Source organism: Hylobates moloch, unplaced genomic scaffold, assembly GCF_009828535.3.
Source record: "Hylobates moloch isolate HMO894 unplaced genomic scaffold, HMol_V3 SCAFFOLD_14, whole genome shotgun sequence".
Classification (NCBI taxonomy): Eukaryota; Metazoa; Chordata; class Mammalia; order Primates; family Hylobatidae; genus Hylobates; species Hylobates moloch.
This window is the reverse complement of record NW_026652289.1, coordinates 57803808-57829384: the sequence shown is the minus strand read 5'-3', so window position 1 is coordinate 57829384 and position 25577 is coordinate 57803808. Positions and strand designations below refer to the sequence as shown.

General features: G+C 44.6%; 1 protein-coding gene across 3 annotated transcripts; it reads right to left on the bottom strand.

The window, feature by feature from the left end:
- Nucleotides 1-814: 814 nt before the first annotated feature.
- Nucleotides 815-25577, bottom strand: LARP6 (La ribonucleoprotein 6, translational regulator). Of its 3 annotated transcripts, XM_032176090.2 has the most exons (3): nt 25276-25577; nt 7976-8186; nt 815-4778 (listed from the first exon to the last, which is right to left on the bottom strand). In XM_032176090.2, the coding sequence occupies exons 1-3, from the start codon at nt 25473-25475 to the stop codon at nt 3714-3716; spliced, it is 1476 nt and encodes a 491-aa protein (XP_032031981.1). In that variant the 5' UTR covers nt 25476-25577; the 3' UTR covers nt 815-3713. The 3 variants fall into 3 exon arrangements, 2 of the variants coding, with proteins under 2 accessions (XP_032031981.1, XP_032031983.1); XR_009209814.1 differs by lacking the exons at nt 815-4778; nt 7976-8186; nt 25276-25577 and adding exons at nt 21871-23081; nt 24734-25161; XM_032176092.2 differs by lacking the exons at nt 815-4778; nt 7976-8186 and adding an exon at nt 21871-23081.

The following is a 25577-nucleotide window of genomic DNA, read 5'->3' as shown; positions in this document are numbered from 1 at the left end:
CTCTTGTTGCCCAGGCTGGAGTACAATGGCACGATCTTGGCTCACTGCAACCTCTGCCTCCCAGGTTCAAGCGATTCTTCCGCCTCAGCCTCCAGAGTAGCTGGGATTACAGGCACGCACCACCACGCCTGGCTAATTTTTTATTTTTAGTAGAGACGGGGTTTCTCCATGTTAGTCAGGCTGGTCTTGAACTCCTGACCTCAGGTGATCCACCCACTTCGGCATTCCAAAGTGCTAGGATTACAGGCATGAGCCACCATGCCTGGCCAAGTTTTTAAATTTTTATTTTAATTTTATTTTTTTGAGACAGAGTCTGGCTCTGTCACCCAGGCTGGAGTGTGTTGGGACTATCTCAGCTCACTGCAACCTCTGTCTCCTGGGTTCAAGCAATTCTCCTGGCTTAGGCTCCTGAGTAGCTGGGATTACAGGCAAGAATCACTAGGAGTTTTAAAAAATACTCATGCCCTGGCCTCACCCCAGGACCAATTAAATCAGAATATCTCAGGGATTGCCAGAGGCAGTTGGTTGTTTTGTTTTGTTTGAGACAGGGTCTGACTCTGTCACCCAGGCTGGGTGCAGTGGCATGATCTTGGCTCACTGCAGCCTTGACCCCCTGGGCTCAAGCAAGTCTCTCACCCCAGTCTCCCTAGCAGCTGGGACTACAGGCGAACATCGCCATGCCCAGCTAATTTTTTATCTTTGTAGAGCCACTGTCTTGCTATGTGGCCCAGGCTGGTCTCAAACTCCTGGCCTCAAGCGACTCTAAAGTGCTGGGATTACAGGCATGAGCCACCATGCCTGGCCCATAGGCAGGTTTATTTTTATTTTTTTGAGATGGAGTCTCACTCTGTTGCCCAGGCTGGAATGCAGTGGCGTGATCTCGGCTCACTGCAACCTCCAACTCCCAGGTTCAAGCAATTCTTCTGCCTCAGCCTCCCAAGTAGCTGGGATTACAGGTGCGTGCCACCACGCCTGGCTAATTTTTTTGTATTTTTAGTAGAGACAGGGTTTTACCACATTAGCCAGAATAGTGTCGTTCTCCTGACCTCATGATCTGCCTGCCTCAGCCTCCCGAAGTGCTGGGATTACAGGCGTGAGCCACCGTGCCCAGCCCCATAGGCAGTTTTTAAAAGCTCTTTAGGTGACTCTAATGTGAGGCCAGGGTTAAGAATTGCAGCAAAAGGAGGCTTGTCTTTGGAGGTGATGATCAGAGAGCAGGATAAGTAGTGACTAATGCCTGCAAAGCACTTTTCCATTCAGAAAGCACTTGCACATATATGACCTTATTTAAGGAACATCTTATTGTTATCCACTGGTTTGTGGGAAGAACTGTGAACCAGTAAAATAAATGACTTGCTGAAGGTCACAGTTGCTTAGTAGAAAAGCCACGACTCGACCTCAGATCTGCTGACCCCCACTTCAGGGTTCTTTTATAATGTCACACAGGGCAATACAACCGAAGGAAGGCCAAGTTCATCTGTATTCACATGTAAAGGTGAGGGTGTAGGTATTTTTAAAAGTAATTATGATCCACGAGGGTTAATCTAAAAATAGAGCTGTGGCTTGTGTAACAGGCATAATAGGGTGGAACAGCCTTGAATGTCACAGGCCAAGAAGAGCTGGTGAAGCCCAGATGGCCCGATGGCCAAGGAGCAGGTGGAGTGGCTGCAGGGAAGGAGCAGGCTGGGGGTGATGGGAGCAGAGTCAGGGAGGGAAGCATAGGGCGGGGTTGGAGGGGGCCCTGACATTGCCCAAGGTCAGGAGTCCTGGCGGTCTAGGCATAAGCCTTCAGGCTACCTACAGCCGGTAGTGCTGGAAATTGCAAATCCAGAACAGTCCTGGAGGCATTTGCCAGTTAGTATGAACTCTTCTGCATCTTAAGGGACAAAGCATCTTACTATCTAGATAATAATCACCTGCTAATTTGCATAGAGCCATATCATTTAGGATATACTATCTTTGTCCATTTTCACAAGTTTAGGATATTATTTTCCTACTTCAGCAGCTGCATGTGTGATACTGGCATAATAATTCCTTATGATGGACACTGAGAGTAAGTGAAATGTGTCTAACCAAATGCCTAGCATGTAGGAAGGTGCTGAATAAATATTAGCACCTTTTAGGGTGGGTTCTTTTTTGAATATGGATAGTAAAGATCAGAAATGTTGAGTACCACTTAGTGGTTAAACAGTGTGGGCTCCAAAGCCAGACCACTAGTTTCAAGCCCAACTCTACCAATTTAGCTGTTAAGCCTTGGATAAGTTAATTACCCAAGTAAAGTCTGTTTTTTTCTGGAATAAAATAGAGATAATACCTGAACATTTCTCTTGTAGTTTTGGGGCAGATTAAATGAGATAATGCATGGAAAGCTCTTAGCATAGTCCCTGGCACCTAATCACTGTTCAATAATTATTAACAAGCTCTATTAAATCCTGCCAAATAGCCAGAGCATAGGCCAACACTGGAATCTAGGCCAACGCTCTTTCTGCTACACCTAGGCAGCTCCTGATGATAACAAACATTAACCCAAGTGAGAAGGAAAGAGAGCTAACATGTGTGGAGGGCCAGCTGCATTCCAGACATGGACATCATGACAAAGCAATTCACAGGGAGATGATGAGGTTCACGGGGCTTAGTAACCTTTCCAAGGTCACAAAATAGTGAGAGATGTGGGGGTCAAATGGACTGACCTCAAGTCCTGCAGCCTTTGTCCATCCAGTGGTTCTCTAGCTTGCATCAGAATCACCTGCAGAGTTTGTTAAAACCGAGATTCCAGGCCTTTCTCCCAGACTTTCTAATTCAGTGGGCCTAGGGTTGGCCTGAGAATCTGGATTTCTAACAAGTTCCCTGGTGAGATCAATGCTGTGGGTCCTGGACTGTACACCCTCAGTATACGCCAAGCTGCCTTTGCTCAGTAAAATTCATTGTGATGAGACACCTCTCAGGCTGCCAGAAGCCCAAGGAGAGCCCTGGGGCTGCCCTGGGGTACAGTGAGGAACCCTAAATGCCCTGACTTGATCACTATGCATTACAAACATGTAACAAGTTTCTCATGTAGCCCGTAAATGTGTACAAATAAAACAATTTTCAAATGTTCTCTTAAAGAAAAGAAAGATGTCTCTGCTAAGCTCCTCAGGGCCTCATGACATACCACCCACAGCTCTGTCAGACAGGCACAGACTTTTGTCAGGCACGATCTATAACCTCAAAGTCAGCACTCCCAGTTGGGTGTTTTATTATTTATTTACTTGACACGTAACATCGATTTGGTCCTATAAGACACCATGCTACAGGCTTAGCTACTTGCTGTTGCACAAGAGAACCCTCCTGAACTCTCAGGAAGCCCTTGCATGGCCTATCGAGGACAGCTCAGTCACTGAAGGAAAATATTCCATACCAAAGAAGAGAGATGCTGCCAGACTTTCCCCAGGGAACCTCCGTCCCACAGCCCTTCAGGGCCATCACACTCACACACATCAGCCATCATCAAAATAGTGGCCATGCTGGGAAGAACAGGAGTCCTGAACTAGAAGGTGGTCTTCAAACCGTGGCGTACCGATTTATGTATATTACAGATAGATAAATTAAGAGGTCTACATGTATACAAAATCTCTCAAAGGGGAATGAATTTCATTCTGTCATGCCAGGTGTTTGTCAGAACCTTGAAAACGAAGGTGGTTTTCAGTGGAGCTGGTATTAAAAATAGAAGGTATTTATACACAGGCCCTGCTCCTCTCATGGCCATGAAATCCTCTGGTGTTGTCAGGGCCCCTGGGCAACCTCAGCACCCCTACGGGTAGCCCATCTGCACTCTGCATCTTCCGGGAGAGCAGGGGACTCGCACCGGGGCTTTTCTCCTGGGTCCCCATCTCGGCTTGGCGGCGCCTCCGGACCCAGGGGCTGCCAGAGGGAGTGACGCTGCTGTCAGAGGAATAATCCACACACTTGCGGAAGATCTCAGGGCTGGTGCTGCAGTTCAGTCTACCTTCCTCCGCCAGTGGGGACTTTCTGGAAACGCCTTTGCGTTGGGCCAGAGGGCTGCTCCAAGGACTTGTGCAAGGGGAGGCATTTGGACTCAGAAAGAGATTCTGGTGGCCAGAAGGGCTGAGCTTGTTGGTGGCCGCGTGCCGTCGGTTCGCCATAGGGGACGTGGGGTTGCTCTCGGGGTCAGAGGAGCTGTTGGCGGAGGACTCATCACCCATGTACTGAAGCTCCTCGACTCTCTTGTTCAGGGACTTGTTCAGGTGGATGCTCGCAGTGGGCTCCTCGTCATGATTTTTGTCTTTGGCAGGTTTCTTTTTGGGTGGCTTCATACCAATCAGGACAGCTTTCATGTTCTCTTTGCCCTGAGATTCTGTGATCATGAACTCATGGGCTTTGATGGCTGCTTCCACCTCCTCGAACTCCACGATGGCACACTCCTGGGTCCCCACTTGGCTGTAGCGGCTGCTGATCCTCCGGATGTCAGGGGGCAGCTCTCTCCCAGGTTTGAGGATCCGCACTGATGAGATGACTCCAAAAGTCCCGAAAAGCTTGAGTAGGTGTTCCATCACCTTCTCCTGCACCCTTCCATTCTTCTGGGGGGTGGCCAGAGCCCACAGCTTAGGAGACAGGTAGAGATCATAGACCAGGAGCATCTTGCTGGGGAGGTTCTCGTTGGGAAACAGTGGGACGGGGGTGGTCCTCCTCACCTTCCGGTGGTCCTCATTCAACTCAAGGACCACTGAATACTTCAAGGCATGTGCTGTGGTTCTCCAGTCCCGTGTAAGGTGTTTCACCTGCAGAACATAAAGCAAATCTGAAATAGTATCTAATGTCCTTGTCCATCCTTGTGTATGCTATAAGCTCCCTCCCTCACTTCCTTATCCCTGTAACACTGGAATCCCTGTATTCTAGTGTCTAGAATCATACGTGGTATGTGTAAACACTCAAAAATCTAGTGAATGAATAAGTGAATGAAAGCAAGTTCTACCATTTCAAACAAGGGCACCACAGCAGTGTTGTCCAACAGAACTCTCCATGAAAATGGAAATATTCCATTCTGTGCAAGTTTAGAGGTTAAATTTGCAGGCTCTGGAACAAGGCTGCTGTATACACAAATCAAAGGCCCACCTCTAGCTTGCAGTAAGACTTGGAAAGTTATTCAACCTCTTAGTGCCTCGACTTGCCCTGGAAAATGGAGATGTTAATAGTGCCATCTCAAAGAGCTGTCCTGAGGATTAAACGAATCAATATACACATGTACATATGTATGTACAGACACATACAAACTCATTTACATATAAAACAGAATAGTGTCTAGCTCACAGTGAGTACTAAATAATCATGTGCTATCATTACTTCCAATATTACATGATATTATTTTGATAGGATTTGGAGATTTTAACATTCAAATGCTTCTCTAAAGCAGTATTTCTGCATTTCTGCATTTGACACAGAGAAGGTTCCAAAAGATCTTTCACATTTCACTGCAATATCTCCTGAGAATGACATGGACTATTTCAACTTGAAATTAAATCCAACTTGGGCCTCACTAAGAACGGTGAAATAATCCCCCCCTCCTCCTCTGTTGGTGGAAATTGTATCAATGTTGCAGTATAGGGAAGCTATACTTATACGGTAAAACAGCAATTTTCTAGAGGCCCACTTCCAGTGAAGGGAATGCCAGGGGGAATGAGTCATCCCAAAGAAATAGTGAAGGTGGGCGGGGTGGGTAACCTGAGCCCGTAATGGCGAGATCCCCCTGAGTCCTCTGAGAACAGGCCAACATAGCTGCTCTGCAAAAGAACTGGGAACTCCAGGTGCCTCTGAGCATAAAACAGGAACTTCATGAAACTCAGGAAGGAAAGGCTCACTCACTGGGCAGGATGGGGAAACCTTGGCAGACCCATTGCTATACACAGGCTCCTAGAGAGAGAGCACTGTCCACTGTAGCCTGTGGTTTCTGGGTGAAATGGCTCAGACTTAGGCTACTAGAAGAACACAGGGCCAAGGGCACAGAGAAGCAGGCCCAGGCAAAGGGTCGGATTTTGGTGGACAGAGTCCATGAGGAATCCAGAAAGGGTGAAGCTGATGACTGCAGGTGAGTGTGAGGCTGTGGGAAGGCCAGGCAGCGGCTCACTGTGGGGTGAAACATGGTGGAGTCTGCTCCGAAAACAGCTAGGGAGGGAGCACTTGGGAGATAAAAAGAGACAATTTCCTAAGCCTGAAGCTTGAGCTAGGAGCACCTGGGAAAAGCACAGCACTGCCTTACTCAGAGGGCTACAGAAGTCTGTGGCAGACCACATCTCACTGCAAGAGAAGCAGGCTCTGGCAAGGACTGAATATCCCTCCTGAGCCAGAAGCAAGGTCCACTGGGAAATCTCGGTTACAGTCTCAGCATCCTAAGCCTGGGTCCGTGACCATTCATAAGGAAGGGCCAGGTAGCACCTGAGAAAAGGGACCAGGGAGCTTTCGTCCTTGTGCAATTACTAGAAGAACTCTGAGGTTTCAGAAGCGTTGTAATTTCCCTGTGTTTTTTACCTTTGTCATGTATGTTCCCCTTTTGTGATTAACAGGAAATCCTTCAGAATGAAAAGTATCTTTGCTCTGATTTTGGAGGTGTTAGGGAGTCTGTCTGTACTCTGCAGCCAGGTTTCAACAGAGAAGAACATTCCTAAATAGGTCCATAAGTGGCAGCTTAAAGAGGAAAGCAAAACAGGCTGACTCTCGGGGTCCCTGGGGAGGAATAAAGAGATGTGCTGGATGATTCCACTGGCTGCTTCATTTTGGGATTCCCCCACAAACACTTTTCATATGAAGGTTTTCTCACTGTTCTCTGGCCATTAAAATATCCCTTCCATTCCCCTGTACTTAGAAAACTCCTACTTATCCTCCAAAATCCTATTTCAATGACACCTTCTCTGGGAAGACTTCTCAGTTCTCCAGGCAGGGTTAGTTGCTCTGATCAACTAGCTCCCAACAGTACTGTGTTCTCTCTCTTGTCCTACTGTATGTGGTCACATTGTAATCTTTCAGATCTCTCTCCTTTATTGGACTGTGAGCTTGTCAAGGACAAGGGGGAGTACAATTTTCATTCTGTACATCCTGCGCCTAGCACAGCACTCAGCAGAGACAATGAGTATATTTGATGAATGAATAAAGGAAAAAGAGCGACAGGGCCAGGCAGAGTACACCAGTGGGTGAGGCAGGGAAGAGGTCCAAGGAGAAAAGCTCTCCTCCAGTGCTCTCTGACAAAGTACACAGATAACTTGGCCGGGACCCACTTGTTACGCATCCCGTTATGCAACAGGCCGCGTGGTGCTTTTCCATTCTAGTAAATGCACTTCCCCTAAGGGAGACACAGAGTTCTTACTCCAACTAGTCTGTCAATTCTCTGAGAAGTAGACAGTACACAGCCCAAACACTGGATCTATATATGGCAGGGACAAGCAGTCTGCTGCCCAGATGGCAGCAATAATTACAAATCTCATCTCCCTATTGTATAGATGAGGATGATGGCGTCACACAGGCAGAGCATGTGTGTCTTAGAGAAGGCTCATTTCTGAGAGTTCTGCGTGCTCATTCTCTCCCTTTGCTTATTCAACTTGACAAATGAAAAGCTTGGATTTCATACAATTTTAGGCCTGGCAGGTATCTCTCAAGGCCTTCGAGTCCGTCTGTCCCGGTATCACATCCTCCTAGCCACCCGCTTGCCTGGCAAAAGTGCCTGAACTTTAAGAACAAGTAATACTGTTTCATAACTGCTGCCAGCTGAGATCTGTCCCAATGCCCAGGACCCTTTTAATAGTGTGGGAGTATATTCCGAACGATCCTAAATCCCTTCTCCCAGCCATTTTTCTCTTTTTCAGGCACAGACTTAATTTTAAAAATTGTTCATCATCAGGTCTCAAGGGAGTTAAAAAAAAAATGTTTAGAACCACAACCTAAAACAAACTTGAAATCCTTGAAGCAGCTTCTGAGAACCAAGCCTCACCTTTTTGAAGGACGTGAGTAGCTTAACGCTCACATATCCCAGCTTGTTCCTCCTCACGTGTTTTAGCAAAAAGGCGTCCTTCTCCAGGTTTTCATCTGAAAAGTAGAATTCAATCTGATCCACCAGTTTCTTGATCAACTCCTCGTCCGGGGGCTTCCACTCCTGCTCCAGGTCCTCACGCTCATTCTCGCCTCCACTTGCAGTGGTGCCACTGAGACCAGAAGGAGACACTGGGTGTTAGGGGTTGAACTGTGTCCCCCAAAAATTCATGTTGAAGTCCTGACCCCCAGTACCTTGGAATATGATGTTATTTGGAAATGGGGGTCACTGCAGATGCAATTAATTAAGATGAGGTCTTACTGGAGTAGGGTGGACCCCCTAATCCAATACAACTGGGGTCCTTATCAAAAGGGGAAATTTGAACACAGACATGCACACAGAGAGAACATCATGTGAAGGCGAAGGGAGAGACTGGGGTGATATAGCAAAATCCAAGGAACGCCAAAGACTGCCACTAGAAGCAAGGAAAGATGCCTAGAACGGATCCATTTCTAGTACTTTCAGAGGGCGCACGGCCCTATTGACACCTTGATTTCAGGCTTCAGGCCTCCAGAATCATAAAACAATATATTTCTGTTGTTCTAAACCATCTAGCTCGTGGTATTTTGTTACGGCAGCCCTAGGAAATGACACTGGGTCACATGGCCACAGAAGGAGAGGTTTGCCCCCAAACAGCTAAGAAGTCAATCTTTCGTTTTTAACAAGTATGGAGCATCATAAAAATAATAAGTGGCCAGGCATCGTGGCTCCCATCTGTAATACCAGCACTTTGGGAGGCTGAGGTAGGCGGCCTGAGCCCAGGAATTTGAGACCAGCCTGGGCAACAAAGTGGGACCCCTGTCGCTACCAAACAACAACAACAACAAAAATTAGCCAGGTGTGGTGGTGCACGCCAACGGTCCGAGCTACTTGGGAGGCTGAGGTGGGAGGAGAGCTTGAGCCCGGGAGGTCTAGGTCACAGTGAGCCAAGATTGCACCACTGTACCCTAGACTGGGAGACAGAGTGAGACCCTGTCTCAAAATAATAATAATAATTATTATTATAATAACACCCTCTGCTGACATGTATGTGGCACTCTGCCACTGGCAAAATGCTTTTCGCATATACTGTCTTATTCTTCTTTCTCTACTCCACCCCCTCAAATCCTGGTTTCTAGAAGACAGTATAGCAGAGTTACTTGACCTTTCGGTAAGATCCTCCATATTTATTAAAGAATAAAAGCTTGATTTCTTAGCTGGTTCAGGACAAGACCTGGAGTGCAGTGGTGCGATCTCCATGTGGATACATGATCACTGCCTCTCAGGAGTCACTGCAGTGGTGCAATCTCCATGTGGATACATGATCACTGACTCTCAAGCCATCTGCCTTGGCCTCCCAAAGTGCTGGAATTACAGATGGGAGTGTAATTTCCTAGGGCTGCTGGCTCTAGGAGTCCTGGCTTTAGAGTTAAGATTGCCTGGGTCCAAATGCTTGGTTCAGACTGAGTATCCCTTATCCAAAATGCCTGGGACCAGAAGTGTTTCAGATTTCCAATTTTTCCAGATTTTGGAATATGTGCATATACATAATGAGATATCTCAAGGATGGGACCCAAGTCTAAATGCAAATTCATTTATGTTTCATATACACCTTATACAGATAACCTGAGGTAATCTTATGCAATATTTTTAATAATTTTGTGCGTGAAACAAAGTTTCTGAACCATCAGAAAGCAAAGGTGTCACTATCTCAGTTTTTAACCCATGTTAAATCTGTGGTGTCATGGTGGCGCTCAAAATGTTTCCGATTTTAGAGCATTTCAGATTTTGAATTTTTTGATTAAGGATGTTCAACCTGTTTATTAGTTAAGTAAATTTAGGCAAGGAACTCCACTGCATCTCACTTCAGTTCTATTACCTGTAAATTGGGAATCATGATAGTCCCTACCCTCATGTGAGTGTTGTGAAGATTCAATGAATTAATATATGAAAATATCCAGAAGAGTGCCTAGCGTACCCTTAAAGCTCAGTAGGCATAGATACATTCCTTCGCTCATTCATAAGAGGCAGATCTAGGATTTAAACTCAAATCCTCTGTCTCCAAAGCCAGTATACATAATACCTTATATGTTTTGCTAGGACCCTGCAATGGACTCTGGAAACAATCCCATCACAGGGACCCTTCTTAATAAAGCCTGCTATCACCAGCAGCACCACCTGGGTAGACGTCCTCCTCTCCCTCTCCCTAAGATCATTAGCTGATGAGAACAAGCCAAAGCAATCCTGGACAGAGCTTCCTTAGGAGGGCTAATCTTTCATAAGGGGATTATAACAATTTCAAACCAATAAACATTTAGAGAATACTGATTATCCACATCATAACTGATGCCATTATTAGAAGATTGCAGAAAGTTGTAGGTAGGTAGTTATAGGAGTTGGTTTAGCAACTCAATGTCAGGACCAATAATCTCAACAAGGCCTATTACTGTGATCACTTAAAGCTGGAAAAGACACATACATATATGTCCTTCAACAAAATTTTCACTGGCTCTCAGCCTCACAAAAACAAAAAAAAAAAGAAAAGAAGCAACTGTGGAATACTCACAATGAGGGAAAAACAAATATTCTGGCAAGAGAGAAAAAAGCAAATAAATCTATTTTAAAATTTTTCAAATTCAGAAATTACAATTAGTATAAATATAGGCATTGGTTGATTAAAAATAAAGAGTTTTAGCTATTTGCCTGTAGGCAGCCTGGAATGGCTTTTAAAATACCTTATTGATGTCTCAAATGTAGAGTGAAGAGGCCTGGCGTGGTGGCTCACACCTATAACCCAGCACTTTGGGAGGCTGAGGTGGGCAGATGACTTGAGGTCAGAAGATCGAGACCAGCCTGGCCAACATGGTGAAACCCCATCTCTACTAAAAATACAAAAAATTAGCCGGGTGTGGTGGCACATGCCTGTAATCCCAGCTACTCGGGAGGCTGAGGCAGGAGAATCCCTTGAACTTAGGAGGTGGAGGTTACAGTGAGCGGAGATTGCACCACTGCACTCCAGTCTGTTTGACAGAGCGAGACTGTCTCAAAAATAAAAAATGTATAGTGAAGAAAATAATAGGGAGACTCAATTTTAAAGTTTTGTTTTTAAATCTTGTTAAAATGGGATGATAAGCGTCAGACATTAAGCTGACTCACCCAACATCCAATAACAAACACTTTCTCAATTGCCTTCTTTCTTTTTTTTTCTGAGACAGCGTCACGCTCTGTGGCCCAGGCTAGAGTGCAGTGGCACCATCTCGGCTCACTGCAAGCTCCGCCTCCCGGGTTCACGCCATTCTCCTGCCTCAGCCTCCCGAGTAGAAGCGACTACAGGCACCCGCCACCACGCCTGGCTTCAATTGCCTTCTTTACTCTAGAGGCTATAAAAACTAAATGTTATGGCTGGTAACACTTAAGTGAAAATCTCTTGGCCCTGTCCCTTCCCCTTTTATCTGCTTTGAATGTGGATATGATGGTTGAATCTGTAGCAGCCATTTTACTACCATAAGGAAAAGGCCAAAAGAATCGGCTTGGCCTGATTTGTTGACATTATTGGCCCTGACATTATTGAGTTGTTGGACCAGCTCTTATAACTATCTACCTGCAGATTTTTTATTATTACATGAGAAAGATCAAATCCTATTTGTTTAATTCACTTGTTGGGTTTTCTATTACTTAAACAGCCAAATACAATAGTAACCTCAGCAACACTACATGGAGAAAAGAGGTCCTCAAAACATGCCAAAGGGAAGACATCAGTGGGACAACCAATAGGATGAAAAAGGAGACACAAGATGGACAGAACAAATTTCAGTTTATTAGGGAAAGTTTATCCCCTAAAGAGTAGTTAAAACAGATGGGTTGAGGCCGGGTGCAGTGGCTCATGCCTGTAATGCCAGCACTTTGGGAGGCTGAGGCAGGCGCATCACCTGAGGTTAGGAGTTTGAGACCGGCCTGGCCAACATGGTGAAACCCCATTTCTACCAAAAATATAAAAATTAGCTGGGTGTGGTGGTGGTCGCCTGTAATCCCAGCTACTCAGGAGGCTGAGGCAAGAGAATCGCTTGAACCCGGAGGGTGGAGGTTGCAGTGAGCCGGGATCGCGCCACTGCACTCCAGCCTGGGTGACAAGAGTGAAACTCCGTCTCAAACAAAAACAAACAAAAAACAAATGGGTTGGATATAACAGACAAAATAACTACAAATGCAAAGGGACTTCCTGGCCCAGCTAACAAAGATGTCAGTAAATCGCAGGGGATGGGGCCGAGTGTGTGCTAATGGCCAGTGAAGAGTTTTGAGCAGACTCAGGGGTATTGGCAAAATGGTCTAACTTACTAGAAACAGCTAGTATTTCAGAAGTGACTGCACTACCAAAGGGACCCACAGACAAGTTAGTCCTATTCCCAAACTAGAGCAATAGATGCTATTACAAAAGGTAAACTCATAAACAAATAAAGCATAATGGAAGGAAGGCAGTATAATTTCTCAATCTCTCTAATGCTTATTCCAGAGCTTCCCAATCTTCCCAAGGTCTGCCGTGTCTGCTTTACTGCCTGCAGATGATTCTATCTCAGACTGGATGGAGAGGATAGAGTTCATCCAATCAAGCTTCTCTAGACCTCCGTTGGACAACCCCTTCTCCCTTTTCCTAACCTTCGCTCCAGCTTGTTCTGTGTCTCCAGACATCCATCAAAGAACTTGTAGCCATATCCAGGTGTCTCTTCTCCATCTTGGTCCTTGATATAGTTTGAATGTATGTCTTAGCCAGATCTCATGTTGAATTGTAATCCCCAGTGTTAGAGGTGGGGCCTGGTGGGAGGTGATTGAATCATGGGGTGGTTTCTCATGAATGATTTAGCACCATCCCCTTGGTGCTGCCCTCTTGATAGTGAGTTCTCATAAGACCTGGTCATTTAAAAGTATGTGGTACTCCCCCCTACCCCCACCATCACCAACTCTCTCTCTTGCTCCTGCTTTCGTGATGTGATGTGCCTGTTCTCTCTTCACCTTCTACCACGATTGTAAGCTTCCTGAGGCCTCCCCAGAAGCAGATGCTAGTGCCATGCTTCCTATACAGCCTGCAGAGCCAAGAGCCAATCAAGCCTCTTTTCTTATAAATTACCTAGTCTCAGATATTTCTTTACAGCAACGCAAGAATGGCCTCAAACAGTCTTCTTGCCCCTGATGCAGGATCTGACACTATTGACCACCTTCTTCTTGATACTCTCCCCCCTGGGCTTATGTGACTTATTCTTTTCTGATTCTTCTCCCCATTTTATTGCCCTCTATGTCTCCTCTTTCTCTCTCCATTTCTTTTCTTTTCTCTTTTTGAGACTGGATCTTGCTCTGTCGCCTCAAGTTGGAATGCAGTGGCATGAACACAGCTCACTGCAGCCTCAGCCTCCCAAGCTCAAGCAATCCTCCCACCTCAGCCTCCCAAGTAGCTGGGGCTATAGGAATGTGCCATCATGCCTGGCTAATTTTTCTATTTTTTTTTATAGAGATGGGGTTTTGCCTTGTTGCTCAGACTGGTCTTGAAACCCTGGGCTCAAGTGATCCACCCACCTCAGCCTCCCAAAGTGTTGGGATTACAGGTATGAGCCACCACGCCTGGCCTCTCTCCTCATTTCTAAGTGTAGGTGTTACCCAGAATCTATCCCTGACACTTTATCCCCTAGCAACCTCTACACTTCAGCTCCTATAAGCTCATCAAATTCAAATCTACCCCCCAGCCTGTCCGCCGCCCCACACCTTCCTCTCCTTCCTGAGCTGCAGTCCTCAATTCCTAACTGCATGCCAGACATTTCCACTAGGACAATCTGATATAGCATCGGATTAAATATGTCCACAATCTAACTTCTCACCTTCTGCAGAACCTGACCTCAGGCAGGACTGAAGCCTGGGCCTATCAACAGGCATTCTATCTGGGAAGTTGACCTTCCTTTCACACAGTCTCACAGTAGACTATCCATAATGTATCGGGGGTGACTCTGCATCAATTATTTGCACCCACTGAGCAGACAGGCAGATAGCCAGAGATTCCAGAACAGGTGGGTGATACTGTGGAGTTGACATAAACCCTTATGCGAGTGCAGAGGTGAGCTTCTTGCACTTGGAGGACTCCACCCTCTGCATGAGTGCTGTCAGCAGCAACTGTGCATCTCCAAAGGGGGATCTTGGTGGAGTTGGAAAGCCTATGTTATATCCAGGAGCAGGCTGCGTTGTTTCCTGTTTGTGAAATAGCCTTCAAAAGGGAAAAGACACCATATCTTTTATGAATATTGTTTATATCCTTTAAACCTGAATATTGTCAACTATTGCTGATTACAACCATCCTGTGACAATCATATATCTTCCCTTCCAACCCACCCCACCAACTACTTTCCCTATTCGCTATTCTATGTACTTAAGCTCAAGACCTAGGATGTGTCCTTTCACTCTCTCTTTTGCCCCCCATATTTAGTCAATTATAAAGTGCTTATTTCATTTTGCAGGGCCTGCCATCTGTTCTCTCTTTGCCATTCCAACCATACTCATTATTTCTCCCTCGGACACTATTAATAGCTCATCAAAACATGATTCCAAAAAATTAAAGTAATAGATAAACATAGCAAAAACTAAAATAAAATAGTAGGGAACTTATAAAGAAACCAACAATTCCCCATTCCACCTTTCCTCCCTAGAGGTAACTTCTCTTCAGCCATTTAATTCTTAGGAGAGTTATCTCATAGCTCTATAAAATATGCTTATAGCTCTATTTCTCACTTGCCAACTGTAGTCATTCTCTATTTATGTCTTACTATATAAAATGAGTATTTGGGGTCACTTATGACTTATGTCCCTAAATAACCCCTTCTTCAAATTTTCTTTTAGTTTTTGTTCTTCTATTAGCCTTCTATTTGTGGTTTTGGTGTCTTTTTTTTTTTTTTTTTTTTTTGAGACGGAGTGTCACTCTGTCGCCCAAACTGGAGTGCAGTGGCATGATCTTGCCTCACTGCAACCTCTGCCTCCTGGGTTTAAATGATTCTTCTGTCTCAGCCTCCTGAGTAGCTGGCATTACAGGTGCACGCTGCCACGCCCGGCTAATTTTTTGTATTTTAGTAGAGATGGGGTTTCACCGTGTTGCCCAGGCTGGCCTCAAACTCCTGAGCTCAGGCAATCTGCCCACCTCGGCCTCCCAAAGTGCTAGGATTACAGGTGTGAGCAACCACGCTCAACCCTCTTTTTTTTTTTTTTTTTAAGACAGTCTCACTCTGTCGCCCAGGCTGGAGTGCAGTGGTGCGATCTCGGCTCACTGCGACCTCTGCCTCCCAGGTTCAAGCAATTCTCCCACCACAACCTCTCAAGTAGCTGGGACTACAGGCACGCACCACCACACCCAGCTAATTTTTGTATTTTTAGTAGAGACGGAGTTTCACCATGTTGGCAAGGCTGGTCTCAAACTCCTGACCTCATGTGATCTGCCTGTCTCAGCCTCCCAATGTGCTGCGATTACAGGCGTGAGCCACCATGCCCAGCCCTATTTGTTTTAAAATAATATACTTTAAGTGGTTTCTTATTCCATAAACATTAAAAAGTATTTTTCAATTCCTTGCTACATGTGATATATTACAGACTACTGTCCTACCCTCTCTTCCATCTCACCTATTTCCAACCTTCCATATTGCATCAGATGTACTTTTATTTCATCTTGCCAAGGTTCATAATATTTCATTCTATTCAGTAACTAATATTCTATATTTTATCTATAGATACATACTGAAAATTGAAAGTCAATCAGTTGTATTTTATTATTATGACTATGTAAACACTGTTCCCTACATGGCTAAGTCATTTGCTAAGATTACATTTCTTGTCTTAAAGTCCTATTAGTTGACTGACCACCTGGATTGGTCCTCTATGTTTATTTTTTCTTTCATGTGATCTGTCTTTGTCTTTGTTTGTAATTTACACACTAAGAGATTTCTTTGACATTATATTCTAACCTTTCCTACGGAATTTTTAAATTTTAGTAGTTATTTATTTATTTTCTAAGAACTCTTTTTGATCTTCAGATCATTCCCTTCTAAGACTTTCCTACTCTTGTTTTGTGGGTACAGTATCTTAAGTTCACTCTCAGGGTGCTAGTTGGAGTATAAATTTTTGAGTCTTTTGTTTCAACATCATCACCTCTGTATCCTTTGGAGTCAGTTCTTCCATTTAACTTTCATGCCACTGATTTTCTTCATGTGACTAATAAATAATCCATTTTTTCTTTATTAGTTTAATAAACTTATTTTAGAATAGTTTTAGATTTACAGAAAAGTTGTGAAAATTGTACAGAGTTCCCATATATACACCTAGGCTTGCTCTGTTATAAATATCTTGCATTAGTATGGTACATGTGTTAAAACCAATGAACTAATTACAATAAGTTCATTAGTTCATTATATATTATTATTAGCTAAAGTCTATATTTTATTCAGATTTCCTTAGTTTTTGCCTATTGTCCCTTTTTCTGTTCCAGGATCCCATCCAGAACACCACAGTACATTAATACATTAAGCTGTCATGTCTCCTGAGGCTCCTCTTGGCTGTGACAGTTTTCCTTGTTTTTGATGACCTTGACAGTGTTGAGAAGTACTGGTTAGGTACTTTGTGGAATGTCCCTCAATTGGGATTTTTCTGATGTTCTCTGTCATGATTAGATTTGGATTATGGGCTTTTGGGAGGAGGACCAGAGAGGTAAATTTCCATTCTCAGCACATCCTATCAGGGTACATGCTATCACCATGAATGATCACTGTGGATGTAAACCTTGATCACCTATCTGAGGTAGTGTTTGTCAGGTTTCTCCCCTGTAAAACTACTCCCTTTATCCCCACTCCCATACTGTGCTTTTTGGAAGAAGGCCACTGTACACAGCCCACACTTAGGGTGTGGGGAGTTATACTCCACAGCTATTCACTGTGAAGACAAAAGGTACATGCTGCTTTTTCTTGGTGGGTTGTATGGGTTCCCTCTGCAGTTGCACACTCCCACTGGTTTTCTTCCTAGATGGCTGTATGTACACAGGTGGGGCATGCCAAGAGGCCGGCTTCACATGAGGGTGAGCAGCAGGGAATCATTAAGCTGGGGGCTCTACTCAAATGGGGAAGGCTTTACTCTGCAGCTGCCAGCTCTGCTTTCGCATCCCTAGATCTCCGTAGTGAGCTCACTCAGTTCCTTTAGAAAATAATCTTGTCTCTTTTTTTTCCCCCTTAAAAATAAAATACCTGCTACTTTTCACTGGCAGACAGAGAGGCTAGGAAATTGTTCTAAAGGAAGAATTTAAATTACCTTTCAGATATTTGTAGCCCTTTTTACTCCTGCATCTTTGGTATACTTCCCAACCACAGTCTTTCTAGGGTTCTGTCTTCCCACCTCCTGCCACCTCCCCTGTTATATTTTAGGCTACAGCCTCCTCCACTCTGTGCCATATTACATGTTTTGAAGAACAGCTAGAGTATGTCGCTGCTTTACTTGATGTCACTGATTTACTTTAATAATAATAATAAAAGGTTTTCTATTTCCTGTTAAATAAAATTCAAACTCTTCAGCTCCCAACTAGGCACGGTGGCTCACACCTGTAATCCCAGCACTTTGGGAGGCCAAGGCAGGAGGGTCATTTCAGGCCAGGAGTTCGAGACTAGCTTGGGCAACGTAGCAAGACCCTGTCTCTACAAAAAATTTAAAAATTAGCTAGGTATGGTCGTGCACACCTGTAGTCTAGGCTATTTGGGAGGCTGAGGTGGGAGGATTGCTTGAGCCCAGGAGGTCGAGGCTACAGTGAGCCATGACTGCGCCACTGCACTCCAGCCTGAGTGACAGAGTGAGACCCTGTCTCAAAAAATAAATAAATAAATACATACATAATAAAAAAAAAAACCAACAAAGTATTCAGCTCCTTATTCAGATTCACTTAGAATCTGGCTGTAACCAGCATCAAAACTTATTTCCATCAGTTTCCTTTCAGATCCTTTGCTCCAAACAAACAGAAAGACATAGTTATCTGTAAGTGTCACAAGCTTTCTGGACTCTGTGCCTTTGAGCTTGCTGTTCCTGTCTCTGAATGCCTTGCTCCTCTCTTTCAGGTCTAAATTCTAGTCACACATTAAGGTCCATCTTAAATGCAATTCTCCTAGGAAAAAAAAATCATTTCTACTTCTCCCAACACTTATCTATATTTGTATTATAGATACTTGTGTGCACATTTTATTAGCAGCCTGAACACTGAGTTGACAGTAGAACTCAAGCTGGTTTCTTCCATTATAGTATTACCCCAGAGCCTTGCATGTAATGGGAATTTAAAAAGTATCACCAATGTAAAGCAAATAGTTTTGAGGGCAAATCATACCTATCAGGATCCTTTGAGGGAGGAAGTATGGTTTCTGATGAATATGTTCTTAGTGGCCTTTCAAGGAGGCTTGAAAAAGTTTTACACTTAAGGTTTTGCTTTGTTTTGTTTTTTAACAAAACATTGTAAACTGGGAGTGATGAGGTCTTTTGTTATAGCTATAAACCTGTGAGAAATGGGTAGAAATAAAGGGGTACATTTTAAAACAGGTAATTGGGTTCCACGATCTTGGCTCACTGCAACCTCCGCCTCCTAGGTTCAAGCGATTCTCCTGCCTCAGCCTCCTGAGTAGCTGGGACTACAGGTGCGTGCCACCATGCCTGGTTAGTTTTTGTATTTTTTAGTAGAGACAGGGTTTCATCATATTGGCCAGGCTGGTCTCAAACTCCTAACTTCGTGATCTGCCCACCTTGGCCTCCCAAAGTGCTGGGATTACAGGTGTATCATATTTGTAAATGATTTAGAGAAACAAAATGATTTGTAGCATAAAACATCCAAGGCTACTTTTTTCATAAAATATCGAATCTGGTTAAACTGATTGCGCAGTTAATCAAATGATACCCTACAGGAGGAAAATATCCAAACTAAAATGGTGGAATAATGAGACCCTCACCACAACTTTCAATCCAGGAATGATTTCTCGGACTCATCATCTATCATTGCAGATGGTGGAATATGGTATTTTGGCCACCAAGACCAAGAAAATGGTGGACACCAATAAGGAAGGTACCAAACACAAAAGAGAAACATCATTTATGAAAAACACTAGGGTCTAGGTCCTGTCTGTATGAGATTTCTTTTGACTCACCTCTAGAACAAAATAATGAATGTGAAATGGTTCAAAAAGGGCAAATTGATAATGCAATATAAAAACACCAGGGTAGATTCAAAAGATAAAGATTCTTCACTGAGACAGATTGAAAACATACACAGGTATGTTCTCAACTTTGTTAAAGGCATCACCCTTTTACAAACCATATTTTGGATGGTGCTAGCTGGGGGCACATCTTATGCTTGGGTGGCCCATGGGTTCTTATATATTTATTACAGAGACATGAACTCCTCTCTGACCCTGTCTTCTGCCATGCTGTTCTGGCATAAACCCTTGAGCCTGGGAAAGGGATATGCAACTAGTGGATGTCTCTGCAGGTCTAAATAATGATTCATAGTATGGAGTAGAGACTACGTATATAAGGCACTTAGTTCCACATCTGACAAAAAATTGACATTAATAAAAAAGTAAGAGGCCAGGCATGGTGGCTCACGCCTGTAATCCCAGCACTTTGGGAGGCCAAGGTGGCCAGATTACTTGAGGTCAGGAGTTCGAGACTAGCCTGGCCAACATGGTGAAACCCCGTCTCTACTAAAAATACAAAAATTAGCCAGGCATGGTGGCGGAGGCCTGTAATCCCAGCTACTCGGGAGGCTGAGGCATAAGAATCACTTGAACCTGGGAGGCGGAGGTTGCAGTGAGCCAAGATGGTGCCATTGCACTCCACCCTGGGTGACAGAGCAGGACTCTGTCTCAAAAAAAAAAAAAAAGTAGAGACTTTCATTATCACCATCCAAAGCAGGGAAAAAGACAGCCTGTACAATGTCCCTAAAACATCGTGGAAAAAAAGAGAAACCTAGAAGATTGTGTTGTTAAATGAAAAGCAGGTGGCTTAATGGTTTTAATTGTTCATATTAATATTTAATATTATAACTTTGAATCATTTTTACACATTGTAAGACAAAGAAAATAAGTAATTATGTTAATGTTATTAGGAACCAAGATTTTCAGTATAATAAATAAAAGTAAACAGCAAAAATCCTGTCATGTAAATTTGAATTGGAATTATTGATATGTGTTTTTTAAAAAACATATTTCTTGGCCAGGCATGGTGGCTGACGCCTGTAATCCCAGCACTTTGGGAGGCCAAGGCAGGCAGATCACAAGGTCGGGAGTTTGAGACCAGCCTGGCCAACATGGTGAAATCCCGTCTCTACTAAAAATACAAAAATTAGCCGGGCATGGTGGCAGGTGCCTGTAATCCCAGCTACTCATGAGGCTGAAGCAGGAGAATCACTTGAACCTGGGAGGTGGAGGTTGCAGTGAGCCACGATCAGGTCATTGCACTCCAGCCTGGGCGACAAGAGCAAGATTCTGTCTCAAAAAAAAAAAAAAAAATATATATATATATATATACACACACACACACATATATATATACACATATATATATACACATATATATATACACATATATATATACACACATATATATACACACACATATATATATATATACACACATATATATATATTTCTTAGTTCTGTCCACTGAAAGGCTCTGAAAGCAACAATACTCTGGCAGAAGTTAGCTTTCCTAATTCCAGGTCTTGGTTTCTAAATACTTTCTTACTGGTATTTGAAAAAACCAGAGATTCCTGTGGAAATGGCTGAATTCCATGACTGGAGTAGGAAAAGTACAAATTATGCCTGGAATATGTAATACCAGAAAGCAAAGAAGTGCTTAAAGACTAATGGGCATGTAACAAAAAGACACAAGGAGGCCAGCTTCAAGGGGGTCTGCTGGCTGCAATATAGACATTTTGAGCACCAAAAATGACTGTGACTAATTATTAAAAAGTGAATAAATACAAATCCATGAATCGGAGAAAGAAGGAGAGTATAAGCTTGAGGAAGAGCCCTCATTTAAATTATTTAGTGTGCTACTATATCAAATTATCTCTTTGAAAACTGTAATTAAAGGGAAATAAGCATTTTTTTTGCCTCTTTAGGAGAAACTTTTTTTCAATCCAGATGATGAGACAAAGCTTTTTTTTTTTTTTTAATAGAGCAATGCTGGCTAATAAGTGTACAAAAAATGTGAAAATTAGAAAATCCTCAATTTCCAGTCCCCAGTGAAATAACCAACTTAGGTAAGGATCATCAATAGATGCTAAAATAATTAAGTGAAAAGTCACTGGGGAAAGAATATTGCAAGAGAAATTGATAACTTGGAAGAAATGCATACATTCCTAGAAACATGCAACCTACTAAGACTGAATTATGAAGAGACAGAAAATCTGAACAGACCAATAACAAGTACGGAGATTGAATCAGGAATCAAAAATCTCCTATCAAAGAAAAGCTCAAGGCCTGATGGCTTCATTGCTGAATTCTACCAAACATTTAAAGAACAACTAATACCAATACTTCTCAAACTCTTCTAAAACTTTGAAGAGGAGGGAATGCTTCCAAACTCATTTCACAAGGCCAGCATAACACTGATACTAAAGCCAAACAAGGAAAAGAAAACTATGGGCCAATATCCTTGATGAACATAGATGCAAAAATCCTCAGCAAAATATTAGCAAACTGAATTCGACAGCATCTTAAAAGGATCATTCACCACGATCAAGTGAGATTTATCCCTGGGATGCATGCATGGATCTACATATGCAAATCAATAAATGTGATACATCAACTTAACAGAACCCAGGATGAGAAGCCCACAAATAACTTGTTAACTGCAAAGGGAAAGACAGTCTGTACGACGGAGAAATCTCCTTAATCGAATGGTCAAATTTAGCGTCACTAAAGGTGGGATGGCTCCTGAGATGATGGAACATCAAGTTACAGGCACAGAGTATGAGGCATTCTTGACAAAATGTTTAAACAGAATCAAATCAAAGCCTTAGCCCTAACTTCCAGTTTATAAGAAGCACATGGTACAAAAGAGCAAGTAAAATAAGACCATGAGAACATTACCAGACTAATCCAAAATGTGAGACATTCAACAAGACGTCTGACCTCTTCTGTCCAAAATAGCAAAGCATTAGGGGAAAAAAAATGGTGGAAATTTCTAGATTAATAGAGTCTAGAGACATAAGAAGCAAATGCCTCAATCCAGACCATATTCTGGTTTGAGGGGAAAAAAGAAACAGCTGTAAAAGACAATTGTGGCACAATCTGGGGAATCTTGAATGCGGAACTTGGCTATTAGCTTATCTTCAGGATTACATTAGGGAATGATAGCTAATTTTCTCAGTTGCAATAATAGTGTTAGGGCTTCATAGGGAATGTCATTAGGGTTACAAAATGAAGTATTTAAGGTATAATCTTGTGTAAAACATACCTCAAATGGTTCGGGGAAAACACATACATTGTATATCCATTCACCAAATATGGCAAAATGTTAAGTGTTAAATCTAGATGATGGGTATACGAATGCTCATAGTACTATTTTTTCATATTTTCTTTATGTTTGAAAATTTTTACGTTAAAAAGGTGAGAATAAAAGGAAAGGCATCTTTTTAATGAATGAGATGTGGGGAGATGATCAATGAACATTTTAGAGGCTGTAAAGACTTTTCTTTATTGTTCGTTTATTCTGTTCCCTTATATAAGCTAGGTATTAGGTATTCTGTTCCCTTATATAAGCTAGGTATGGAAATACAAAAAGGAGTAAGATAAGGCAGCTGTCTTCAAGGATCTCATTGTCTAGGGGAGGGGAAACACAAATATCTCAACACCATGGAGTGAGTGTGATGATAGAGATACGCATTCAGTCAACAAACATGTCCTATATGCTGGGTGCTGTGCTAGGTGCTGAAGATACAATGAACGAAGCAAGCATGGTCCTTGAATTCACCGAGCTCCTATTCCTGTGAGGGAGACACAATGATAGAATCACAATTGTGGAAGGTGCTAGGCATAAAATGTACAGAGTACTACAGCAACAGAGAAGAAAGGAAACACAGCCAGCTCTGGGGTGGGGATTGGGGGTGGTGGAGAAGAGGCGGTGAAGTTTTAAAGGCTGACTAGAAATCAGTCAATCAGAGGACCTAGAGGTGGGGGTGCAGAGGCACGTAGACACAAAATAGCCCCCTATGCTCAAGGAACTAGATGGAATCACGGGAGCATGAACTGCTGACAGGCAGGGAAGGAAGCAATGGGCTGAGGAGATGATGTGAGTGGGTGTCGCATCTTAATGAGCAGATTGAGGAATCTGGGCTTTCTCCTGTAGGCTCCAGGAGCTGAGAACATTCATATCGGGTGATGGCTGCTGCCATGCGAGCCTGGGCCCAAACAGGGGATAGTGTGGATCCTGTTCTTGGCTACATCTCCTCGTGCTCTGGATGCCTGCCCACTAGGCTCTGTCAGCTCCCTGAGGAACCCCAGGGATTTTCTGGGGTCAACTCTATGCCAGTGGGCAGCAGGAAAGGCTTCAGACTGAACACTTGCTGAGACTCAAGCCACGGGAGCTGGGCAATTCTGGAGGAAGAGCAAGAGGGGTTCAGGCAAGAGGCCTACACATACTGAGGCTTGGTTTCTCCTAGACCTCCACAGGGGATCTTTCCAGGCCTTAAACATAAGTAGAGCTTTAATCCTGGCTAATGATACAATCTCACAAATCTAGCCCTCAGGATAGGGATGGCTATTTGCCACTGCCACAGGAAAATAAAGTTATAAGGATAAACCACTCGGGACTATTTTACATACTCTGATATTATCTGACTAGGGGACTGCCTTCTCAAGACTGTGAGCTGTCAGTGACTAAGGGTTCATCATTTTTATGCTCTCAGTACTTAGCACAGAGCTAAACGAACCAGGCCTTGCATTATAAAGCACTGATCTATCTACTTTGTCATATGCTATGGTCCAGCTTTCCTGCCCTACCCTGGTGGGCTGACTTTTCTCCCCTAACAACTGTCTCTACTGGTCTGCCCCGAATCTCTGGGTCCAGAAGTCTGACCCTTTAACCTGGGGAAGGGTGAGCCAGTAATAGAGAATTGCTCTGGGCCCAGTATTCTTCCACCCTTGAGTTGAGTATTCTCCCAGTGAAGTAGATATACGCTTGCCAGGACAATCCTGCAGAACCTTAACAACTAAACGCCTGGGACAGGGTCCTAGAAGAAAGAGAGCCCCTAATAAGTGCCTGTTGGCATCCACCAGAATGTGCAAGTTCTGTCATTTCCCCACTTTCATGTCTATGTCTATGTTTTATCTCCTTTCAACAGCAGGAACAAAACACTAGTCCTTAAGGGCTTGGGCATTAGTGGATAGGAGCCAAAGTGCCTGAGGACAAAGCTCAGGACCCGGGACAAGGTTAAACAAGTGCCATAGCTGCTCCAAAATACCCCAAACCCAGGAACAACCCCCCCCCCCCCCCCCCCCCCCCCGTCCCAACCCCACTCCGCCGCAAGGCAGCAAGATGATGCAAACAGAAAGGTCTGGTGGGAAAGGCTGTGTGAAAATGGGAATACCCCAGGGCGGAGGATGTAAGGCAGCAAGTCCTGTATCCGTCTCAAATTACCATGAAATCCCACCTCCTGGAATCCCCCATCAGTAAGTGTCCGCTGTACCTGGCCTGCTACCACCTAAAGACTGAGCGCAGCCAGCAGGACTGGGAAAGGCAGGGCGATGACGGCAGTGAAGGGTAAGTGGGACCACTCGCAAGGGGAGGGGAAGGCGGGCAGGGATGGACTTTGCGGGGATGGGGAGGTGGTGTCTTGAGGGAGCCCACAGAGAAGAGGCCTCCTCCAGAGGAGGGGGTGGCTTGGATGGCCCGTGAAAGTCCTCCTCCTGGATCCCTGAACATCCCCACGTCCAGGCCCCTCAGATCCCGGCCGCCAGCCCTGGGAGCCTCGGTGGGGCGACGAAGCTGAGGGCTGGGGCACCGGCTGCCTCCACGGGCCGGTTCTGACTCAGGGGCTCGGCCCGGAGCTGCTTCCCCGGCGGCGGGGCTGACTCAACCCCCTCTGCCCGAGGAGTTGTCGCGCGCAGTCAGCGCCCCGAACTCGCGCGCGGCCCGGCGCCCCCTGGGGGCCCACCTCCCGGGCCGGCCGCTGCGCCTACCTGTGTCCGCGGCTGGGCTCCTCCTCGCTGGCGCTGCCCCAGCCGGGGCTGAGGTACCGGGCCGGGTCCCCGGCGCCCCGCGTCTCCGCCCCCTCCTCTTCGTCCTCCAACTCGTCCACGTCCTCGGCCTCCTGGATGGCGACGCGGATCTGCACCGCCGTCTCGGGCCCGGGCCGAGCCTCCCCGCCGGACTGGGCCATGGCTCGCGGGACTGCGGCGCTGCCGGGGTCCTCACGCCGCGAGGCCCAGCCAGCCGGTCGGCAGCGACTGCGACGAGGGGGCGGGGGCGGTGCGAGCGCGCC

Bases quoted from the DNA above. Each gene is read 5' to 3' on its own strand.
- LARP6 (XM_032176090.2), bottom strand. From the start codon at position 25,475: ATGGCCCAGTCCGGCGGGGAGGCTCGGCCCGGGCCCGAGACGGCGGTG. The intron at 8,187-25,275 runs GTAGGCGCAGCG...TTCTGGTCTCAG, and splicing joins GAGCCCAGCCGCGGACACAG to TGGCACCACTGCAAGTGGAG. The intron at 4,779-7,975 runs GTGAGGCTTGGT...TATGTTCTGCAG, and splicing joins TACTCACGTCCTTCAAAAAG to GTGAAACACCTTACACGGGA.